The 18,232-nt window shown below is 41.0% G+C and overlaps 1 protein-coding gene across 1 annotated transcript in view; it reads right to left on the bottom strand.

The window, feature by feature from the left end:
- Positions 1-2,518: 2,518 nt before the first annotated feature.
- The window catches only part of sptlc3 (serine palmitoyltransferase, long chain base subunit 3), a gene marked incomplete at its 3' end in the record, with an annotated part of 40,421 nt that continues 24,707 nt past the window's right edge, over positions 2,519-18,232 (bottom strand). The window contains 3 exon segments of the mRNA XM_037684995.1: positions 2,519-2,654; positions 7,703-7,829; positions 15,207-15,426. Of these exon segments, the coding sequence (XP_037540923.1) occupies positions 2,519-2,654; positions 7,703-7,829; positions 15,207-15,426 (483 nt within the window).

Below are 18,232 nucleotides of genomic sequence, written 5' to 3'. Positions count from 1 at the left end.
AGCTTAGCGCTACGCTGCTCAGGTTTTTATTAATGGGGTGGAGCGGAGACAGGATGGAGTCACGTCTGTGTTGCCCGCCTGCTAGCTTAGTGCTACATTGCTGTCGGTTTTTACTGAAGATGGAGGGCGGGGGGATGCAGAGCAGAGCGGTACGTCAGTAGCTACATCAATACCGACAGTGGTCGACCGGGGGGAGGGGGTTGGTAGGCAGGGCACTCAGTTCTGTTGATGGGGCACCCCGCTTGTATAATGGTATGGGAATCACTGATATTTCTCTCACTTTTACTTGGTTTAAGATCGTCCAAGTTGGTAAAAAACTACTTTCTGTTTTGTCTCATCAAGAGACGCTCCAAATGACTTTTGTTCATTTAGGAAAGTGGTGGTTAGAGCTGTCGCCTCGGAGCAAAATGGTTGCAAGTTTGCTTCCGAGACGGGGGCCTTTCTGGGTGGCGTTTGCGCCGTGCACTCGTGGGTACTCTGGTTTCCTCCCACAGAACAAAAACATGCATGTTAGGCTGATTGGTGACTGAATTGTCTCTAGAGGTGAGTGAGAGTGAATGGTTGTTTGTCTCCATGTGTCCCTGTGGTGGACCAGTCCAGGGGTCCCCCCCCCCACACAGTAACTGCTAAAGATATGCACCTGCTCCCCTGAAAGGAAAACGCAATGGATGATGTAGATAAAAGAGCGCAAAGCAAATGGTTTTGTGACGAATGAAAGCATCCCGTCCTCTTCTGGCTCACACACGTAACAGGATCAGGAGGGAATCCCAGACATCCCTTTGCTCAACTCTCCAGCTCCTTTTGGGGGGGTCCGAGGCATTCCCAGGGCAGAAAAGAAATGCAGAATAACCCCTCCAGCAAGTTCTGGGTCTGCCCCGGGGTCTCATCTCCTAAAAACATCTACAGGGAGGCACTCAGGAAGCATCCTTATCAAATGCCTGAACCCTCTCAGTTGACTCTTTTTGACGCAGAGGAGCAGCGGATGCTCCCCCCAGATGACAGAGCTCTTCATCCGACCTCTACAAATGGAAACAGACTTTTTTTATGCGGTCCGCAACCCGTCTGCACGAGGCCTAATGTTCATTGTCTTTCCTGTCTTCTCAAAGTCTGTCCTCAGAGGACGAGCCAAACTGCTCCTTTCACGTTTTGTTCTGCTTCAGCTTCTTTCAGCTTCCTTGTGATAATTTAAACTTTTTTTTAGCTATTTACAGCAAATTTCAGCTGTTTTCTTTGTTAAGATTATTTTTGCTAAATACAACATTTAAGTTTCTTTTACCTTTGTTTTTGTTTTGTTTGTGCCAATTTCAGCTCGTTATGCTCCTTTCAGCTTATTTCTGCAAGTTTAATTTTTTTAACTATTTCAGCTACTATAGCTGTTATGCTATTTTAAGCTTTTTCAACTAATTCCACATTTTAAAAACTATAAACTTTTTTCAGCCTAATCTAGCAAAAATGTGTTCTCGCCACTTCTTTCTTGTAATTTTAGCTTCTTTCTGATTTTGTAGCTACTTTTCAGCTGTTGTTTTTTTACTAGTTTCCACTTTTTTGTGCTAATTTTTGCTTCTTTCAGTCTAATTGGGCAAACATATTATTTCTGCTTCCTTCTGCTAATTTAAGCTTGTTCTACCTTTTCAGCTACTTTATTAGCATTTTAGCTGCTTTCAGATAAATTCAAGTTTTTTTGTGGTAATTTCTGCTACTTTCAGCCTAATTAACTTTTCTGCTAATTTCAGCTTGCTATGCACTTTCAGCTTTTTTTTTCTGCTAGGTTCAGCCTTTTCTGCTATTTCAGCTATGTTTTAGCTGTTTTGTGCTATATTTAGCTTTTTCAGATAATTCCACTTTTTTTTAAGCTCATTTCAGCTCCTTCCACTTCCTTCTGTTATTTTAAGCTTCTTTTTGCATTTTCAGCTACTTTCAAGCTTTTTGGTTGCCAATTTCACCTTTAGCCAATTTCCTAATTTTGTGCTAATTTCTGCTTATTTAAACCCAATTCAGCTAATACATGTTTTTTCTGCGTTCTTCTGCTAACTTGGGCTTGTTCTTCCATTTCAGCTACATTTCACCATGCTTTTAGCGAATTTTAGCTGTTTTTTAGCAAAAAACATTCACACTGCATTTTCTCTAGTTAATCATGCTTTCCAGGAACTGTTGTAAAACAGGGGGTAATATGTTTAAAAGATTAAAATACAAGAAACTCAAAGTATTTGGTGCTACTGGGTTATGGATCGTAACTATGACTGGCACTGGGAGACACTTTATACTTAACTGATTATATTCCTGAGCAGCTCAAATAATCCAGAGTTCTATCTAACCGTTACCAGATGGCGTCTCCTAAGTGCTTACAGACTACGTTCGTCTGCATTACGAACTCCTGGAAAAAGCAAACTGGATGCCATCCAAGTCTCTAACAAACGATACATGGTGAGGTGACCAGAAATGACTTGTGACAGTCGGGACCACTAATAATTAGCGGTTTAAAACCGGATTGTTTTCCTTGTGTGGGTGTTATACTTACACCACTTTGCCTGGCATGTAGAGCAGGAGGGGAACCACGGGCGACTCCTCACTGCCGTAGATGATGAAGCCGAGCTCCTTCAGCCTGGCTCGGAAGTACTTGGTGTTTTCTGCCAGCTGTCGTATCCGTCTAATGCCTGCACGTTAAAACAGATGTGCACGAGTAAAGCACCAACTTCACCCGCCTCCCCCTGCAGGGAGCAACTTTACACTTCCAATTTAACAAATGTGGTCTCGCCCTGGGACCTGCATGTCCATCTGGGCTGACCAGCAGTCAGCTGCAGCAGACGTTGGTTCAGTTTGGTCTGAGTGACCGTTCCTTACGACCACTTGTTTGTTGCCTGAGGCCTTGAATGATGGAGTTCATGCAATCAGAGCCAAACTGAAGGTTATTAAAGGCATCCTGGCACCTTTCATGCCTGAGTTTCTATCTACAAGTGAATAAAGTTAGAGCTGTTTTGGTCAAATCTTGAGGATAATGCAACTTGCAAGATCTTGAATAATCTTTTAGCAAACTTAAATGATTGTTTTGAGTGACTCTCAGCTACCATCACGCCAAATATTAGCTCAATGTCTGTCAAATTGACTGAATTATACTCATTTATGTGTTTTTCTACGCTCAGCTGACAGGGACAGTCATTTTATATCAGGTTCACTCTGAGCGATAATCAATTGTAGATGTACAGTAGTCACTCGATACTTCGCGGTTCAACTTTCGCGAACTCACTCTTTCACGGGTTTTCAACGAACGATTGTACGCAACACACGATTGGAGATGGGGAAAGACAGACCCCACTCTGTCCCCTCCTTTCTCTTTCTGATGCCGTCTGTTTCAGCAGAGGTGATGGGGAAAGACACACCACCCCGCCCCCTACTTTCTCTTTCTCTGCTGTGACAGCCTCAAAAAAAGAAAAAGAAAGGAAGGGGCAGGGAATGGGATCGGTCTTTCCCCATCGTTACTGTTCAGGAAGAAGGGATGAACAAATCAGATAAACTAATGTACAATATCAGAGAAAATGCTTAGGTGGAAAAATAAAAGAGAGTGAATGGTTGTTTGTCTCGTTTGTCTCTGTCGCCCTGTGATGGACTTGCAACCTATCCAGGGTGTACCCTGACCCCTCGCACAGTGATTGCTGGACATGGGCACCGGCGACCCCCGTGACCCAAAATGGAAGAAGTGGGTAAAAGATAATGGACGGAAAAACAAAAGTGAATCAGTTTAAAGAGAGAACGAGTGCGACTCACTCGGGTATGAGACAGACCATCTTGCCCCCTCCTTTCTCTTTCCGAGGCTGTCCCAGCACAGAAAGAGAAAGGAGGCGGCGGGGGGTGGGGTCTGTCTTGCCCCATCGTGTCCCATACAACGGGCGGGCGCGCAACAGTCAGCCTTGGAAAAAATGGAACTTCTCAGAGACAGAGATTCTTTATTGTCGTTTGCACCACCTGGTGGAACGAGATTATGTGCACAAGGTCCCAGTTACATCCAACAATAAAATGTAAAAGAAAAACAGCAATAAGATCTAAGATATGAACTAAGAAAAACATCAACTAAATATACACCAAGCACTAATAGCATAAAAACAATAAAAATAATAAATACTAAATTAAATATAACGTCCCTACTTCGCGGATTTTCATTTATCGCAGGGGTGTCTGGAACGTAACCCCCGCGATAAGTGAGGAACTACCGCACAGTCAGTAATTCCTTAGATAGAGAACTTTACTAATTTGCTTTTTATGTATGTGAATGTTCCTGTAAAGTGCACTGAGACAACTTTGTTGTGATTTGGCGCTACATAAATAAACGGAATTGAATTAATTATTTCTTGAAAGTTTTATAAAAATCCTTTCATTCGCTCACGAGATATTTTGCTAACAGACAGGCAGCGTTGACACCAACTGTTATTCCCAACATTGAAAGCAAATATCTTGCTCATTAGGTAGAGCTCGGAGTATTAGCTGGAGGTGACTTTCAGCTACTTCTACATCAGGTTTTAGCTCCAAATCTGTAAAACTGACGACATTATATCAATTTTTAAGGTGAGTCCGCGGTGGCAGCCATCTTGAACTGTGCTAGCTCAAAAGTCCGTTAGTTGCATGAGGCACATCCAGTGGTTTTATCCTGAAAGTTTCAATGAAATCTGTCCAGGGCTTCATTAGATATTTTGCTAACAAACAGCATTGACTCCAACTAGTTCATGGTAAAAATCTTGTTAGCTCTCAGAATACGTCTCAGCTACTTTTGTGTTTTTTAAAATTAGGTGGTGGCAGCCATCTTGAACTGGGTTGCCCTCCACAGTTGATCAGTTGCAGCTGTACCTCCAATGTTTACTTTCATTAAAATTTGATTCACAAGATATTTTGCTAACAGTCAAACAAATGCACACAAACGGGCAGGAATATTATCTCCTGCTTTTTGATAGCGTGCAATTAATATAAATATTCTCGGGGTCTGTTCAGTATTTGCAATGATTGTAGTAGAGAGCAGATCAAAGGAAGCAGAGCCCCCCACCACACACACACACACCCAGAAGTTCCTGGGGAGCCGGCTCGGTCCAGTCTTGGAACACAGCTCTGTTTCCCTCTGATTACCTGGGAACTGATCGGCAGTTCCTTCAAAGAGGAGAGCGCTTTAAATCCCCTTATCTCAGCAAAGCAAGGGAGAAGGAGAGAAAAGAAACGACGTCACATCTGCCAAAAACACGGGGCCCATTTTGCAAATTGCTCTTCTTTGCCGAGACGCGAGGCCACGCAGGTCAAAAACCTGCTGCGAGACGCAGGAATCGTACGGGCGGGCGAGGAGGACGTGCGGATGCTGCTAGCTGTCAGAGTAACCAAACGTTTAACATCAAACTACTTCGGTCCAAACCTTGAAAATGACGTGTGGCTCAGTCTCAGGAGACGTCTTTCCTGGTCCGACTCGATGCCTCTCAGCTACCACCACACCCAGTTTAAACATCCGTCAATCCATTTTCACCGGGCCTCGAGGACCCACTGGGCTTTAGTTCCTGCTCAGATGAACCCGTTCCAAAACTCTAGGCGAGATGTAAATATAACTAGAGAAACTGCATTTCCTGCAAAAATGCAGTGTGAATACTTATTGCTTAAGAACTTGCAGAAAAACAGCTGAAATTAGCTAAAAAAAACAAAACAAACATGCTGAATTGTAGCTGAAATGGAAGTACAAGCCTCGTTTTTCATTCAACCTTTATTTATACAGGATAGTCTCGTTGAGCCTCGACAACTCATTTACAAGAGAGACCTGTTTTAGACAAAGAACATTTATATCTTAACATGTGGTTCTTGTCCTGCCATTGTGTATCTGTTCCTCTCAAACCCAGCCGGTCGAAGCAGATGGCCGCTTATCCTGAGCCTGGTTCTGCTAAAGGTTTCATCCTCATGAAGGAGTTTTTCTTTCCACTGTCGCCTTCATGCTTGCTCAAGATGAGAGTTCTGTGATGGAGTTAGACTCAAAGCTGCTCCTCAGATAAACAATGTTGTTAATTTACTTTTTACAAATATAAATGTTTCTGTGCCCTGACATGACTTCTGTTGTGACTTGGTTCTATAGAAATGAACTGAATTGAATTGAACACAGATGAGGTAGAGACAACAGTGGACAATCATAAAAAAAAGCATATAAAATGAAAAGTAAATTAAAAAAATGACATAAAAACTAAACAAACAGCTTCATTATAGCGCGGTGTAAAATACTAAAACCAGGAACACGTCTGTGCTGGTTTTTCCCATGAATTTAACAGTTGTGAGAGGTCAAAGTTGAAAACTTCAGATCTTTTTGCAAGGTGTTCCAGGAAACGGGAGCGGAGTAGGAGAAGGTCCTTTTCCCAAGTTCAGTGTGTACTGAGGGGACGCTGCAGGTAACAATGTCCTGAGAGGGCAGTATGAAGGCAGCAGACTGACAAGTGATTTAACAATGAAAATGTACCAGTGGGAGAGTCTGTGTGAAGTTAATGATGACCAGTTAACCAGTGAATACTGGGTGTAGTGGTGGGTACGGTAGTTACAGCCAGTTATCTTAGTGCACCGTGATAGACAGCGTCCAACATCTGCAGGGTGCTTGTAGGAGCGTTCATGTAAATAATGTTACAGTAGTCAATGGTGGGAAGGAAAGCATAAGAATATAAGTATAAGGAAAGTTTCCCCTACCAGCGCTCTGCATACCGAACTCCCCCCCCCCCCCCGACAACCGCCGTTACTGCCGTAGCGCTAAGCTAGAGGCGAGCAATACAGACACGCTAGCTAAAAAGCTAGCGCTCCATCTCCCTCCGGCCGACTGTGCAAGCAAAAAAAATTGTTTTAACCTTGACCTTGATTTGTGACCTTGACCTTAGAGCTGGGGTGATGAAAAGTGTACAGAACACTCCGTATAGTGATGATGCATCGTGTGTATGAAGTGCCGTCATATTATTTTGAGCGGATCAAAGGTTATGGGCTGGACAGGAGAACGTTTACAGACGTCTGTACGAATCGACAAACAGAATAAACTGCAACTGTTTCCAACAGGCGTACAGAAAAAAACTAAAAAAATAATCCTGGGTTTTGATCTGTAGTCTCCCACATGATAGCACAAAGGAGATTCCACAACTGCACCAATCTGATGAGGACAACATGCTCAGATCTTGCCCCCCCGTTACATAATCAAGCTGCAACAATACGAGCGGTTCTTTATCAGACACGGCCCGGTAACGGCTTCTTTCCTTCCTGTGTGTCCGATGTCATTAAAGCAGTTACTTTTCAGAGTGATAGCATTCTTCACAACACTTACATGAAAATGCTTGTGGCCTAATCCCACTCCACCCCCCACCACTGCAGACCCCTGTAATTACTTCCACATTTCCTGACTCAACAGCTGTTTGCGTTTTCCTGCAGGTCCAACTCCCAATGTTAACGTTGGCGTTGTCCACTGGTTAGGTTTTAGTTGTTTCCACCCAGCAACTCATAAAAAGTGTGAAGATTTATCCAAACCACGCTCGATATTTGTCAGCGTGAGGACCAAACGGATCGTCTGGAAGCACGCCCCGAAGGTGAAGACCTTTTCTAACCTAAACAATCCAAATGAAACGAGCACTGCTTGAAGGAAGCTCACGGCAAAGTGTCTGCAAAGCAGTTTTCTCGCAGTCCTGCTGACTGATCAACAAACAGGTGTGTGGGTGTCATCTCATACCTTCTGTGGTGCCATCTCTTCCTATGATGCACTTCATGGCTCGTATGATCTGCTCCGTAATGACAGGGGACATGGCTGAGGCGTAAACTGCACTGTGAGAATGACTGCGCAGGTAATCCACCAGATCCTGAAACGTCAAACAGACATTTGATACAAAAATACAACAGTTTAAGAAAGAAAACACCCAATTAGAAAAATTGCATTTCCTGTGAAAATGCAGTGTGAATGCTTATTGATGAAGAGAACTTGCTGAAAAACAGCTGAAATTAGCTAAAAACATGCTGAAATGTAGCTGAAATGGAAGAACAAGCTGAAATTAGCAGAAGAAAGCAGAAAGAACATGTATTTGCTGAATTAGGTTTAAATGAGCAGAAATTTGCACAAATATTCGGAAATTAGCTAAAATTGCTGAAATTAGTAAAAATAAAAGCCGAAAATAATCGGAAAAGGCAGAAAGCAACTTAAGCAGAAGGAAGTAGAAAGAGCTGAAATTGGCTGGAAAAATGTGGAATTAGCTGAAAAAGCTAAATTAAGCACTAAAATGGCTAAATAGTAGCTGAAACTAGCAGAAATAACCTGAAAGGAGCAGAACAAACTGAAATTAATTAGGCTGAAAGTAGCAAAAATTACCACAAAAAATTAAATTTATCTGAAAACAGCTGGTTAGCTACAAACATGTTTTTTTTTTTTTAAAAAGGGTAGAACAAGCTTAAATTAGCAGAAGGAAGTGGAGAGAGCAGATTTTCCAAATTTGGCTGAAAGAAGCAGAAATGAGCACAAAACAGTGGAAATTATCTGAAAAAAAAAAAATGCTGAAACTGGCAAAAAAGAAACCGCTGAAAAGTGGCAAAAAATACAGAAAGAGCTTAAATTACCAGAAGGAAGTCCAGAGAGAGAGAGAGAGAGAGAGAGAGAGAGAGAGAGAGCACATTTTGCTGAATTAGGCTGAAAAAAGTTTAAATGAGTAAAAAATGTGGAATTGGCTGAAAAAGCTTGAATTAGCATAAAACAGCTAAATAGTAGCTGAAATAATTTAAACTAAGAAAAATGCTGAAAGGAGCATAACAAGCTGAAATTATCAGAAAAAATTAATTAGGCTGAAAGTGGCAAAAATGACCACAAAAACTTGAATTTATCTGAAAACGGCAGAAATGAACTAAAAATGCTAAAACATTAGCTGAAAATGTAGAAAAAGTTTAAATTAGCAGATGAAAGCAGTACACGTTCGCCCAGTTAGGCTGAAAGAAGCTGAAATGAGCACAAAGGAAGTGGCAATTATCTGACACAATCTGCAATTAGCATAAAACAGCTGATAAGTAGCTGAAAAAGCAGAAAGAAGCTTAAATTAGCAGAAGGAAGTGGAGAGAGCACATTTTTGCTGAATTAGGCTGAAAAAAGTTGAAATGAGTACAAAAAAATGTGGAATTAGCCAGAAAAGCTGAAATTAGCATAAACCAGCTAAATAGTAACATAAATAAGCTGAAAGAGCATAATAAGCTGAAATTAGCAGAAAGAAGTTAGAAACACAACAATGTTGTAGTTAGCAGAAGCAACACCCGAGGTCATTAGATCGTGTCATTTTCCCGTCATCTCAGCACCGAGTATAAAAAAATCCCCCTCCACTCAGAGGGAGCCAGCACTCTTAATCTGAAGAAGAACCAAAGACAAAGTTCATCAGAATGACGGTCTGAAACGCCAGCAGGAGATTAGTCCTGCCAGTGGTTGCCAACAGAGGAGCAGGGGGAATATCAGGATCTGGTCCCGGCTCCGAGAACAGGAGCTCAGAGCAGGGCCCGGAGCTGTGATGGGCTGCGAGTACCGCGGTGAGGACACGTAGCCGGAGCTGATGTCTGACCACCGTTTCCCCTCACCGCCATCTGTCCCCACAGGGCGGTTGGTGGCTGCGGTGAAGAAAAGGGATTTTTCTTATTCTTGCTGGAAATGCTCAAACGTACCGAAGAGGAACTCTGGAACAAACCTGACATCTGGTTTTGTTTAAGGCGGAGGATTTTCACAGCTTCGTGGTCCCGGAGGATTTCAGTGCGACCAAGATAAGCCAGTTAGGAGAACATGTCTGAAATCCATCTCATGCCTGGGGTCTGCAGTGACGACTCGGGGTGTTTCTTGGGCCGCACAGTGGTCACAGCGCCATTTATTCAAAAAGCCACACGGTGGGGAAGAGGCCAGGGCAGCACGTATCCGTGTACAAACCCGACTCTTTGAAACAGACTTTGATTGAACGCTGAATCAGAATTCACACTATTTTTTTTTTTTTTGTACTTTAACAACCTCCTTATACGTTGTGCTAATTCAGCCATTGATCAGAACGTTTCAGCTCATCCAGGAGAAGGTTGTCCTGACTTTTGGTTTTTGTAACTTTTATATTAAAAAAATAAATTAACTTCATTTGAAAATAGTTTCCCCAAATAAACATCAATAAATATTTTTAATCCACTTCAGCAAAATGGCTCAATTTTTGTTCTTCTTATGCTACTTTTAGCATTTAGCTAATGTTCTGCTACTTTGAGCTTTTAACTAGTCTTTTCCTACCTGTAGCATTTAGCTAACATTTGCCAGTTTTTACTTTTAGCTTCTGTTCAGCTACTTTTACCTTTTAGCAAACATTTTGCTATGTTTAGCTAGCCATTTGCATGCTTTTTAGCTTTTCTTTTGCTACTTCTAGTTTCTAACTAAGCACTATGTTTTGCTACTTTAATCTTTTAGCTGGGCTTTTAGTACTTCTAGCTTTTAGCTACCTTTTTGCTTCGTTTAACTTTTAGCTGGCATTTTGCTACTTTTTTCTTTTAGCTAGCCTATTGCTATTTTTAGACTGTCATTTGCTTAGTTTTGTTTTTAGCTTTCTTATTGCTAATTTCTGCTTCAAGCTACTATTTTGATGCTTTTAGCTTCCAGATAACTGTTATATTTAGGTTGTTTTGCTCCTTTTAGCTAGCATTTTGTTTTGCTAGTTTAACCTAATGTCCTGTGACTTTTAGCTAATGTTCTGGTACTTCAAAGCTTTAGCTTTCCTTTTTCTACTTCTAGCTTCTAACTAGCCACTATGTTTAGCTATTCATTTGCTACTTTCAACTTTTGTTTAGCTATTTTAATCTTTTAGCTGGGCCTTTATGATTTCTAGCTTTTAGCTACCTTTTTTGATTTGTTTTGCTTTTAGCTAAAACGTTGCTACTTTTTGCTTTTAGATAGCCTATTTCTATTTTTAGCCCATTTGATATGTTCCGTTCCTGGCTTTCTTCTAGCTAATTTGTGTTTCAAGCTACCTTTTTGCTGCTTTTACCTTCCATGTAGCTTTTTGGTATATTTAGGTCGTGTTGCTCCTTTTGGCTTGCATTTTGTTGATCTAGCTTTATCCAATATCCTGTGACCTTCAGCGTTTAGCTAATGCTCTAGTACTTCTAGGTTTTAGCTAGCCTTTAGCTAATTTTACCTTCAAGCTAGCTTTTTTCCTCATTTTAGCCTTTCTTTTTATTAGCTTTTAGCTAGTGCCCTGTATCTTTGAGCTTGCATTCTGCCCGTTAAGCTTTAATAGCTTGGTGTCGGTTTCTTCAGCAGGTTTCAGCTGTCATTTTAGCTCTCAGCAGAAAGGCAGTTCCTCTACTTGTTTACATTTTCAGAGAGCGATTCAGATTCTGACTAACGAATAAACGAATCACGTTTGATCCGAAGTGGTTCGACGACCTTCAGAGCGTATTTATTTTGGGCCATCTCATAAAACAACTCGAAGATGACTGTTCTCCAGAACACATCTGCAGAACCTTTTTCTTGGTCGACCCATTTCCACTTACTGCAGGATCTGGGGCACCACAACAACAAATATGTCAAACCTAAAGGTTTTCACTCTCTGGGTTTTACAGCAGCCAGCTGTCAACCCGGGCAGGGTGTTCGTACTTCAAACATCATCGTGCTCGTTAAGAGTCATCCCGTTAAATCTGGAGCGCAGTTCCGATGCGTGCCACAAGAAGGGGCTGGCCCTCTGCCAGCTTTACCTTCTTATTACAGCGAGGGCAGAGAAAGGAAGGGTCGCCCTCCTTCACTACCTAAAATCAAACAACAAGGCTGCTTTCTAATCAACAGCCACGAAACCAGCGCCGTTGTGTACTAAAGTGGACTTTTTAATAGACAGAGGGAATGAAAAAGACCCGGAGTCGAAGCTTTTGGAACATTTGTTGGACACATGGGGACTGCAGAAGAGGTGGAGTTGGACTGGTCGACTCTGAATCATCCCGAGAGACGTTCCCAAAATGCTTTCTAACATTTTCCGACTTCCAGCAGCGTGTTTGAGAATGATTCATAGGATGTGTTTTATTTAGCCGAATGAGCTCGTTGGATTGTTACGAAGCTGGCTGAGCTGATTTTCTTTATGGAACGATAAATAAAGACAACTGGACTTCTTCCATGGGGATTAAATCCACCTTCTTATTTCTAGAAATCTATCTGGACCCTGTTGGGAGAATGAAGCTAAGCAGCTGGGCTGTGTGTGGCGTTTTAAAGTTCTCTCTTTTCTAGACGACTATGGATGGGACCTCCTAAAGGTCAGAGGTTTTCCTTCAGCGCAGAGACGTGATCGATAGGCCTGTCACGATAACAAATTTTGCTGGGCGATTAACTGTCTCAGAAAATATTGCGATAAACGGTAATATTGTTTGAAATTTGACAATAATTAGTAATTGTCAAATTTAAGAAGAAATGTTTGTTAATTTTGTATGTAGTACCTTTTTTTGACCACTGGATGGCAGTAAAAGACTGAACCGAAGGATGGATAGAGAGGGAGCGAGCAGCGTGTCTTTTTAAACAAAATGGGAGGGAGGCCCATTGACGTGACATGGGTTGTCTCTCCTTCCTTCGGTTCTCAAAATGATGGACGCTCGGTGTGGTTTGAGCTGTTTAGCATAGCATTTTTCACACAAAGCTTTTAATAAAAAAAAGTAAACAAGTTCTCAGCTTCTTTTTGCAAAAAAAACCAACGTTTTAGACGAAGGCACGGGTTTCAACCGTGAATTTTGGAGCTTCGACAAGACGGAGGTCCCCCCCCCCGAGGTCGGCCTGTTAGCTTAGCTCGTAGCTTAGCTTCTTGGCTTAGCTGCTTTTAACGATTCAAAAACGCGATTTTGGACGGTTAAACAGATTTTAAAGAGAAAGAGAGGGGTCAGTGAAGAGCACCGGTGTCTTCAGTAGAAAGAGAGAGACACGAAGAAACGATAAAGCAGATAAATGAAAATGAGTTTGATCATTTTCATTCGTCATGAGATTAATTGATTTATTGTTTATCGCGACAGGTCTAGTGATCGATTTTTGATTTTGATCATTTAATTGAACCGTTTCTTTTCCAGACCGGAATGATTCTACAGCACGCAACTACATTGTCTTTTAAAACAAGAACTGGCTGCTCAAATTTGTATTCATTGTGCATTTTTTCAAATCCACGTGACATCGTAATTACACATCGAGACAAGGCTTTTAATTTGACAGGGCCAAATCGTTTCCTTTTTAGTGATTGTGATTGGTTGCAGCTGGTAGTTTTTCTTTGCCAGCATACACTGGCTTTGTTTGAACAGTGTCAGCGGTGGAGCCTGCTTTACATTTGAAGTCAACCTAAAAAGACTGTATCAGCCGTTAAGCACGGTGGTGGTGGCATCATGCTGTGGTACGGGCGCATCGCACAAAGTGGATGCAAGTTTTAAAAAATGGTGAAGTACTACCTCCAAATAATTTTATTTCACCTCCGATAAACGGCTAAATAACTGAAAATTGGACACGGGTCAAAACTGGTGAAGCTTCTGAGATGGCTGTTCCAAAACCCCAATGGAAAATTTTAGACTATGACCAAAAGTTGGGAAGCCAAATAATTTAAATTAAATCTATCAATTCAGACAAAACAAGCGATCAAATATCAAACAGAAAGTGTTGATGTAAAAAAGCCCGTGGTTCCGTTGGGAGACGTTTAACCAAACATCAGTGAGGTGTATGTATATATTTGAGCCTGTATGTGTTGTTTTAATGTGTGGATTAGAGCAAATTCAAAATTTTTATTTCTGCACTTGTTTTTAAATATAATTGAAGTTGGATGTTGTAAAACATCCATCCTAGAAAAACCTCAAGTAATTCAAACTAGAGAAATTGTATTTCCTGTGAAAATACAGTGTGAATGCTTATTGCTGAAGAACTTGCTGAAAAACAGCTGAAATTAGCTGAAAACATGCTGAAATGTAGCTGAAATGGAAGAACGAGCCTAAATTAGCAGAAGCAGAAAGAGCACATATTTGCTGACTTAGGTTTAAAAAAGCAGAAATGAGCACAAAAATTAGGAAATTAGCTAAAAAAATATGACATTAGCAAAAAATAGCTAAAAAGTAGATGAAAAGGCAGAAAGAAACTTAAACTAGAAGGATGTGTAAAAAGCTGAAATGAGCTAAAAAAATGTGTAATTAGCTGAAACAGCTAAAAATAGCATAAAGCATCTAAATAGTAGCAGAAAATGCTGAAACTAGAAGAAAAAAGCTGAAAGGGGCATACCAAGCTAAAACAAGAAGAAATAAGGTAATTAGGCTGAAAGTAGCAGAAGTTACCACAAAAAAACTTGAATTTATCTAAGAACTGCTGACATTAGTTAAAAACTGCTGAAAAGTAGCTAAAAAAGGCAGAAAGAAGCTAAAATTACAAGGAGGAAGTGGAGAGCGCACATTTTTGCTGAATTAGGCTGAAAAAGTTGAAACGAGTGCAAAAAATGTGGAATTAGCTACAAAAGCTAAAAAGAGCAGAAAACATCTATTTTATTAAAACATCTAACAGCTGAAATAGCAGAAAAAGCTGAAACTTGCAGAAATCAGCTGAAAGGAGCATAACAAGCTAAGTTAGTGGAAGGAAGTTAGAAGAAGCACAAAAATGTTGTAGTTAGCAGAAATAATCTGAAAGGAGCACAAAAGGAGGTGAAAAACAGCTGAAATTAGCTGAAAAAAAGTTTAAATTTGCAGAAGAAAGCTGAAAGAAGCTGAAAAGGAGCAGTAAAAGGTTGTAAACAGATCTAAAGATTTGATGTAAAATGAGCTCAATTCATTTTCTACGAGGAATAAAATGGCAGAAAAGGCTAAAATATTTCAAAAAGCTAAAGTTGCACCAATACCAAAAGTCATATCAGGATTGTCCTTAAAGAGCTGAACGTTTTGATTTATGATTTGTTGAAATAGATGAAAACTGTAGGACGAGAATTGCACAGAAAAATCTACGTGAGAGAAATGGATCACAGTAGAGTGAATGCTTCATAAACATTCACAATAACTCAAAGTCCCAAATTAATGAGATTTATGCCCGTGGGTGGATGTAAACTTCTGACCACATTAGGAAGGAAACATCTACAGTTAGGAGCATCAACACAGCTTGCCTACAGAAAACTGAAAGTGTTCATAATTTATGAAATACAAAGTTTGGGACATTTGATCTCAGATTAAAAGTTTTAACATGAAAGCAAAGAAAGCCGGAACAGAACCTTTCTCCCGGCGATGTAGCCTCCAGCGGCCCCAAAGCTCTTGGTGAAGGTCCCCATCATCACGTCCACGTCATCTGGGTTCACATTAAACAGCTCGGTCACCCCCCTCCCTGTGGGCCCCACTGCTCCAATGCTGTGGGCCTCGTCCAGGTACAGGTACGCTTTGTACTTCTTCTTCAAGGCGATGATTTCAGGTAGCTGCACCACTGAGCCCTCCATGCTGAAGACAGAGGAGGTGAAGATCACAAACGAGAAGATTTTAACATCTTAAACCCAACATTACATAATAACTAGAGAAACTGCATTTCCTGTGAAAATGCAGTGTGAACGTTTATTGCTGAAGAACTTGCTAAAAACACCTTAAATTAGCTAAAGTAGCTGCAATGGAAGAACAAGCCTAAGTTAGCAGAAGAAAGCAGAAAGAACACATATTTGCTGAATTAGACTGAAAGACGCAGAAATGAGCACAATTAGGAAATTAACAAAAAAAAGGTAAAATTTGAAAAAAAAAAAAAAAGTCTGAAAAGTAGCTGAAAGGCAGAAAGAAACTACCAGCAGGAAGCAAAAGAGCTGAAATGAGCTCAAAATTAGGAATTAGCTGAAAAAACTAAAATAAAACGGCTAAATAGTAGCTGAAAAAGCTGAAACTAACAGAAAAAGCTGATACTAACATAATTAAGCTGAAAGGAGCATAACAAGCTGAAATGATCAGAAATAAGTTACCGGCTGAAAGTAGCAAAAATTACCACAAAAGAATTTAATTTATCCAAAAACGGTCGAAATTAGCTAGAAAAAGCTAAAAAAAAAAAAGGTGGCTGAACAGGTAGAACAAGCTTAAATTAGCAGAAGAAAGCAGAAATAAAACATGCTTGCCCAGTTAGGCTGAAAGGAGCAGAAATGTGCACAAAAAGTGGAAATTATCTGAAAAAAGCTGAAATTAGCAAAAAATAAATGCATAAAAAAACAACCTGAAAAGTAGCTAAAAGGTAGGAAGAAATTTAAATTACCAGAAGGCAGTGGAGAGATCATGTTTTTGCTGAAGTAGGCAGAAAAAAGTTGAAATTAGTGCAAAAAATGTGATTAGCTGAAAAAGCTAAAATTAACATAAAACAGCTAAATAGTAGCTGAAATAGCAGAAAAAGTTGAAACCTGCAGAAAGAATCTGAAAGGAGCACAAAGGAGCTGAAACCCCCCCAGCTGAAAGTAGCTGGAAAAAAGTTTAAATTTGCAGAAGGAAGCTGAAAGAAGCTGAACCAGAACAAAACGTGAAAGGAAAATGGCAGAAAAGGCTAAATATTTCAAAAAGCTAAAGCTGCACCATTACCAAAAGTCAGAGCAGGATTGTCCTGAAAGAGCCGAATGTTTTGATTTGTGATTTCTTTAAATGGCACAAAAACAGTTGAACGAGAAAGACGCTGAAAAATGTACGGAAGACAAATGGATCATAATTGTGTGAAAGCTTCATAAAACGTCACACAATAACAAACTATTATATGATTTGACCTTTTTCCAGTTTCCTCCTCATTCTCCTCGTTTTCAAACCGTCCAGGCTCCAAACAGCCAGAACGAATGTTGTAACTGAGGAATGGTTCAATCCCTGACCCGTAATTCTTTCTTCGGCTGTCTGCAGCCCAAATGATAGAAGACAGAGCTGAACCAGGACCGTTGTGGACTTCAAAGGGACGGCTGGGATATAGCTAAAGTATGCTCATCTGGGCCTTTTGATGTTCCACGGAGGAGACGGGTGAAGCACATGTTCTGTCAGAACTGTCCCCAAAACGCAGCGCTCTGCTCTGATGTATGAGGTTGACGCCACCGCCTGATTAAACGAGACAAAGACTTGCTGTTTGCAGTGGATCCAAGTGGCGTTTTAATTCTGGTAGCCATGTTTAAGCTTTTTACTCTTGTTCCTTATTAAAAAAAAAAAAAAGTGTTGCGTTCAAGATCTGAAGTTCAGAGCAAAACGAAAGAAACACAATCGGAGCCGAGGGTGTGGAACTGAGACGCTCCGCTTGGCCTTGATTTGGAGCTAACGAGCAGATGGAGGGTCAGTACGACTCAGGGTAGCTCGCTGCCAGGAGGGACGCCAAAAAAAAAAAAAAGGGTTTCCTTTCTTCAGTAATCAAACGCTACTCAGCCACACACACTGACACCCATATTCATCCACCTGCAGGCGCACACACACGTACTGTTCAAAGGGTGGAGAGGGAAGCTTTTGAAAAACAGACCATTACAAAACTCACCTCAGGTCATAATAAATAAATAAAATCTGAGTGTCAGTGAGGAACTGCTAAAAACTCCCCTGAAAGCTCACTTCAAAATAAAGGCGTGGCTGTTGTGGTGCGACCTGGTCACTGAGGTGTTGAGAGGCGTCAGCACTCGGAGCATGTGTTGTGGATTACTCTTAGCTACTACCATGACAAACGTTAACTTAGTATGCGAGTTGTAGTCTTTTCATGTTGTCGGGGTGACTCCTGAAGTTAATCAGTTGTAGATGATCATCCAGTGACGACTCACGGGTACGGCTCAAAACTTGTTTACTTTCTGGACGAGTCTGAAACACGAGACGACAATGTCCCCCTACTTTATTTTTATTTATTCTGAATCAGCGCAGAATCCTGGAGAGTGGAGGGAGAAATCTCATACACCACCAGGCACAAAGGTGGAGCCAGGGGGTGGCCAGTGGTGGCCTTGGCCCCCACACATTGATCTTCAGCCCAGTCGTTTGTCAAGAAAGAGGAAAGTGTAGTTTTAAACAAGTTAAATGATCAGGGTGGCTGGTTTACACATCCATCCATCCAACCATCAACTATCATCCATCCATGAGCTATCCATCATCCATCCATGAACTATCCATCATCCATCCATCCATCCATCCATGAACTATCCATCCATCCATCCATCCATGGACTATCCATCATCCATCCATCCAACCATCAACTATCATCCATCCATGAACTATCCATCATCCATCCATCCATCCATGAACTATCCATCCATCCATCCATCCATGAACTATCCATCAT

Source organism: Nematolebias whitei, chromosome 1, assembly GCF_014905685.2.
Source record: "Nematolebias whitei isolate Nwh7 chromosome 1, NemWhi1, whole genome shotgun sequence".
NCBI classification, from domain to species: Eukaryota; Metazoa; Chordata; class Actinopteri; order Cyprinodontiformes; family Rivulidae; genus Nematolebias; species Nematolebias whitei.
This window is presented reverse-complemented; position numbering and strand designations above follow the sequence as displayed.